The 6,183-nt window shown below is 33.8% G+C and overlaps 1 protein-coding gene across 1 annotated transcript; it reads right to left on the reverse strand.

The window, feature by feature from the left end:
* Window positions 1-2,066: 2,066 nt before the first annotated feature.
* LOC130628670 (uncharacterized) lies at window positions 2,067-5,195 on the reverse strand. The gene is made up of 7 exons (XM_057441654.1): window positions 4,705-5,195; window positions 4,314-4,417; window positions 3,921-4,076; window positions 3,689-3,867; window positions 3,009-3,575; window positions 2,266-2,307; window positions 2,067-2,114 (listed from the first exon to the last, which is right to left on the reverse strand). The coding sequence occupies exons 1-7, from the start codon at window positions 5,193-5,195 to the stop codon at window positions 2,067-2,069; spliced, it is 1,587 nt and encodes a 528-aa protein (XP_057297637.1).
* Between the last annotated feature and the right edge of the window lie 988 nt (window positions 5,196-6,183).

A 6,183-nucleotide genomic window follows, 5' to 3' on the forward strand; every position in this document is an offset into this window, starting at 1 on the left:
AATAATACGAAGTGTATGTGACGGGGTCATAATGGACGTGTTCATTTTCTTTTGAAGTCGCCGAAATTTTCTTTTGAAGTTGCCGAAAAAAGTATTAAATGTTAAGTTTTATGACGTTACGGTGCGACGTCAATAACACTACTTTAACGTCAATATCCTATGTTAAGCTAATGAAGCCATTACAGTGCATTTAAAATTGTGAGGCCAAAAAACTTGGAAACGAGGTGGTGACGTCAATGATTTATCACCGTGTGGGTAACTAGGCACCACATGGGACCAATTTGGGTAAGTTTTTCAAACCTGGGTCCCCAAATCCGTTTCGGAATGGTCGGGTTGATCACGTCATCAAAAAACCTTCAAACCCCAATATCTTTGCAATCGTTTATCAAAAGTATATGATCCTATATACTTTCTTGATCAGCGTTTCAGGATCTATACGATAAAGGCAACAGGTACATCAAATTTGCAAAAATTTTTTTGGCATTTTGACAGGCCATTGCTGAAGTCAGCAAAATTTTTAAACCCTTATATCTCATTAACCGTTTATCAAAAGCACAAGGTCATATTTGCTTGATCAGCGTTTCAAACTCCACACATAACAGACAAAAAATAAACTGTTTTTTATCTGCACTGCACAGTTGACTTCTGCAAAAAGTCTAAGATAACCTATTTTTCCATTGTCATTTTGTCTAAGTGGATTTCTCCACGGGCCTTATCGACTAGTATGTTATATATTAATAGCCTTGCGTGAGTAAAACTGTGAGTCCATGACACAAAGTACGGGTCACTTTCTTACGACGTGGTGTTACGCTAAAATTTACCAAGTTAAAGAAACGCAAATCAGGGGGCTACTATTTAAACATTTAATTCTCTTTTCTTGTTATTGTAAAAAATAAAAGTCTTTTTTATTATATTAAAACTAATTTTTATTTTATTTTTAAATGCTTTTATATGTTTTTTTGTTTTAAAAGCCCCGTTGGTAGTTATAGATAGAATAATTTAATTTTACCTCCGGTTTACCATGCGCGCGCGTATCTAACGAAAACAAGTTATTTATCAACTGAAAAAAGAAAACCGAAACGAAGAAGGTTGTCTCTTTTTCAAAGTAATCCTGAAAAAAGTTATTTCAAAAAATGTTTACTCAACATGAGGTTAGATTAAAGCTTATTTGTTTCTTCAATATTTTCTATTTTTTTTGTTATGGGACCGAGGTTGCTTTCTTTTTAAAAAGAACTATCGAATTCAAATGATAATTCGAATCTAAAATGTAAAAAACAAAATTGTTTTTGTAGAACGGCTTTTGTTGTCGGGCGAGTATAAAAAGTTTAAGTTGTTGTTATAAATATTTGTTACAAAGAAGAAAAACGTACGATGATATAAAGTCAAAAAGAGAACTGATTTGAAATATATCAGACAATTTAGCTAGCTAGCTATACATTTTTGATTTGTTTTCTTTGGGATGAAGCGGAGTTTAGTAATCGAAATAAAAAGCTGATGACTTTTATCCAGAGAACGCTAGCTAGCTCCAAGAAAGCGAATAAAAGCAGGTGTGTTGTTTAGATTATCTGGTAGAGAATTGATTTTAGGTAAATAACGATATTTAGGCCGTTTACACTTTCAAAGCTAAACTTTCCCTTAAATATGAAGCGAAATATGTTTTGTCTTGCGCCTGGACATATTCTTTTTAGTAAGAATATACTCATGGTCAGTTAAAAATATCTTAGGAATATGTCCAGCCTCGATTGTTTGTTCTAAATATAAAAATAATTTGCCAATAGCTATAGCAACATATATCAAGTTTTATTTTATTGAGGCATTATATATTTTTAGGCCACGAGGATAGTATTTGTCAAGAAAGTTAAGAATTTTTTTTGTAAGAATATCCTCTAAACAATGTGTCAGAATATCCTAAGAATATGTCTAAGCTTGATTGTTTGTTTTAATATAAAAATGTGTATGATGCACAAATTTAATTAGAAATTTACTTTTTTATTGCGTATATATCTCACAAACTAAACCTTTTTCTGTCCAAAGCAATGGGCCGTTACTTGAAGCAGAATTTGCCATTAGTTATAACAACTTATAGCAAGCTTTATTTTATTAATATAGCCCTGCTAAAATTATATTAGGAACAATAAGAATAGTATTTGTCAAGAAAGTTAAGATTATTAAGGCTGAAACGGAATAACACAATTCTTATAAAATACAAGGTGTATATCCAGATAAGAATTTTGTAAACTATAAAAATAATTTTTCCGTTGTTACTGCTTTTAACGCTAAGACGTGGGCTATGTCGTTATAATAAACCTTAATGTAAACAAAGTTAAATCAATGTTTACATCTGTTACTCTACCGTTTAAAATATTATTCGATTCTTAAATTCGAAAACACTGCATTGTTATCATGCACGGCACATTTGAGCATTGGGAGGGTTGCTGTATGCAATAGACTAAATAGCTAATTTGGTATGATCGTATGATGCATTAGAAACTGTATCTTGTGGAAATTTTGCAATAACGTTTTTTGTCTGACTTAACGATTTTTCTAATGTCTGGTATACCACTTTCCCTGGTGTACTTCTGGCATGGCAAAGCAAGTATATAGTTTTAGCAGATTTACATTTTTACATAACCGTTGTTAGCCACCTCCGATTTTGTTAGACCTTTTGCATTTTTATTTGTTGTTGCACCTGCCTATATTTTTAAGCTGCTTCAGCGGGTATAAATATAACGCAGATTGTGAGCAACCTCAATCCCAGGGCTTTTTTTCTCTTTTTTTTTTAATTACTCCACATGCTTATTTTTTTGGACGTTTTGTTTCAGCGGTTATAAACATAGAATAATGCAAATTGTGACTTTTAAAAATTTAAATTCCTATGTTCTATGTTTTTATTTGGCACCCCTCAAAAGGACTCTTTAAAAACCAGAAAAAGAGAAAAAACTCTGTCAAATTCGACTTTGTTTTATTAAATTCGGATTTTTGGTCATAGCTTGCTGTTCGGCACGTACAATATGGTCCAAAGATTTGGTTACTTCATCGACATTCAGGTTTTCATTGTTGTTTGACTCTTCATTTTTACGTATCTTTGCTATCAAATTGTTCTTAAAACGAATGACGTAGGCTACGACGTGAATTAATTTGTTTAATGATCCATATCGAAAGAAATCAACGATTTCGTTCAAGTCAAGTGCATTCTGTTCAGTAACAGTCAGTACGTTTTGTATGTCAGTCGAAGCTTTTAGCTCCTTTTCCACTTCAGTTTTTGAAAAGTCAGTTGGTACATCATAATGAATGTTGTCGTTTAAAAGAAAAGAATGACCGTTAAACCAAATACCATTAAAAATACTCACAAAATCATCAATAGATCTTGTTGGCGGATCAGTAGGATTCTCTACGCCAGCTACGTGAAACCACTTGTCAGGTGGAACAATTTTCCTTATTTTCACCACCCTATTTTCAATCCAAGGCTTCCAAGTTCTCTCTTTTTCCCTGATCCAACAAAGAGCTACTTGCGAGTCTGTCCAGCCAACAATGCGATCTATATTTATCCTTCCAGCAATAGCCCTCGTGACATCCTCAATCAAGGTGGAAAGCAATAAACATCCTAATTGTTCAAGCCTAGGGATAGAAAGAGTTTTCAGTGGTGATACCCTGGTCTTCGACGTCCAAAAAATACTTTGATCCCAACCTTGGTAACAATCTTCACATAGACAAGAGCACAGTATAAACTAAGAGAACTATCACAAAACCCATGCAACTCTGCAGATACGGCTTCGGTCCAATCAACGAAGGAAAACCTTGGTACGCTGTCTACGTTTAAAAACTCAATTTTTTCTAACAGATCGATCCATCTAGCCTTAATACCACCTGAAATAACTTCATCCAAATCCGATTTATCCACGCACAAGGATTGAAAAAACTTTCAGCTGTAATAGGAGAAATAATTCCAAGTGGATCGTACATAGAAGCAGATAAATTTAAAACATTACTCTTTGTGAAAGAACATGCCTTAGATTTTCTGATAAATACGTTAAAATCAAACAGAAAACAATCAGTGTGTTTATCCCATGGTAATCCTAAAACGTTATGACTACAGTCTTTAATTATTCCATTACCTTGGCTTTTAACAAAAGTCATGTCATCTCCAATAGTCTTATCACACCCCTTCCGCCTATCAAAAAAACTTGTAGTTCATTATTATTAGTAAACAATTTCCTTAATTCAAATCCAGCCTTACTCATCACATCCATGGCAACTTCTTGAAATTTTTTTCCTTCTTTAACAGAATTACAACCAGTTGTCGTGTCATCTACCCAATTTTTTCACAATCTCGGAATACATATCTAAGAATTTATTTAAATGCTGACGAATTGTTCCATTTAGAAGAAAAGGGCTGCTTGTTAAACCAAAAGCAACTCTGAGGAAACGATAAATTACCACTTTGTTCTCCTCAAACCATAAGAATTGCAAAAAATCACGGTGAGGTTGATCAAATCACGGTGAGGTTGATCAATACTATTATTTAAAAAGGCTTGCCTGATATCGGCAATAATTGCAATCTTGTTCAACCGAAACCTAAAAAGTACATCAAAAATCTTGCATAATAAGTTTGGACCTGCGTATAAACAATCATTAAGAGAAGGAGCGTTTGCCTTACTGGAGGCGTCAAATATAACCCTAATCTTAGTGCTTTGCTTATCTTACCTCACAACTGCCCTGTGTGGGAGATAATGGACATTACCACTTTCTCTGATGACTTCATCGCGACCTACTTTTTCTATTATATCTTCCTGGACGTATTGCTTAAAAATGTTATCATAGTCATCATAAATTCCTAGAGCATGCAGTTTCTTGGCCGTGGATCTAAGTCTTTGTTCGCTTACAAAATAATTATCAGGTAATGGATCATGATCAGGCTTGAAAGGTAACCTTGTCACATAACGTGATCCATCATGATAAACATGATTTTCAAAGTCATTAATTACAGAAATTTCTTGACCCCCTACAGATTCAACCTGCCAAAATTTCTTTAACTCATTTCTTAGTAACTCATTTTTCTTCTCAACTTCCACTTTCATAACATGCTGTGTTTGCAAACAGTCCTGTTTCTGCTCCTCGCAGGACTCGCATTTTCCACTTAAGACCCAACCCAAAGTAGTTTCCAATGCTACAGGTCCCCCCGAACCCTTTTTCATTTTCCCAGTAAAAAAACTATAATAGAAATCCAGCCCAATCAATAAGTTTACATTCAAGTCCTGACAATTCAATGTTTCTATCAGCCAACTCTAAACCTTCAACATGATGGTAACTTACTTTTACAAACTCAAGGTATTGGTGGGTCAACTGACTACAAACATTTGGAACACAGTATGTTTCAATAAAACAAAATCCATGACAGTTCTTATGTTTAATCTTAACCTGGTAAACTTGGAGATCCTGAACCCTGGAATCGTCACTTCCGAAAGTCTTAACAATAACCTTTTCCTTTCATAACGGTTTTAATTTTAAAGTCTTACAAAAGTCCTGAGATGGATAGTAATGAAAACACATAAAGAGAAAAATATTATAAATTGATTTCAAACCGATTAGTCCCTGCAGCCATTTTGGTGTCAGCGGTATGAAAAACTATGCTAAACCTATAATAAGTAAAACTCCTATTACTTCAGTAAAAATTGAATGAAATGAACCCAAAAATTGTTTTTGCTACTATCATAGTTTTTGAGTTCCTGAATTAAGCCATTTTTTAAGACGCCGATAAACTGTTTTTGACAGCATATCATTTTGACAAGCTATGTGTACAGAAACCATTCAAAGTGATTCTCAGGATTTAAAATAATTCAAACAGATATAATGTGTCCCAGGTTTAGGACTATATACCTTATCCAGCTCAGAGAAAGTGGGAATGAGCTTCTAAGGCACAGTGCCAAATACATAATCTAAATTTTATGCCGTATAAATGCAGAGTGGTTAGAAGTTATCATTTTGTCCACCTGGATCTGCAACACGTTTACTTGCACTAATCGCTCAGCCTGGTGCCACTCACAATTAATTCTTGAATTTTTACAGGAACATATTATGCAAAATGAAAATTGCTAAACAACTGTATTTGCTTTGCAGAAGTGACAACAGGCTTTATCATAAGTCCTGTGAATGATGGTTTATGAAAAATGTTTTATACCTTTA

The sequence above is a fragment of the Hydractinia symbiolongicarpus genome, chromosome 15, assembly GCF_029227915.1.
Source record: "Hydractinia symbiolongicarpus strain clone_291-10 chromosome 15, HSymV2.1, whole genome shotgun sequence".
NCBI lineage: Eukaryota > Metazoa > Cnidaria > Hydrozoa > Anthoathecata > Hydractiniidae > Hydractinia > Hydractinia symbiolongicarpus.

Bases quoted from the DNA above. Each gene is read 5' to 3' on its own strand.
- LOC130628670 (XM_057441654.1), bottom strand. From the start codon at position 5,195: ATGAAAAAGGGTTCGGGGGGACCTGTAGCATTGGAAACTACTTTGGGT. The intron at 4,418-4,704 runs GTAAGATAAGCA...TCGTTTCCTCAG, and splicing joins CCACACAGGGCAGTTGTGAG to AGTTGCTTTTGGTTTAACAA. The intron at 2,115-2,265 runs GTAACAACGGAA...ATATAATTTTAG, and splicing joins ACGTCTTAGCGTTAAAAGCA to CAGGGCTATATTAATAAAAT.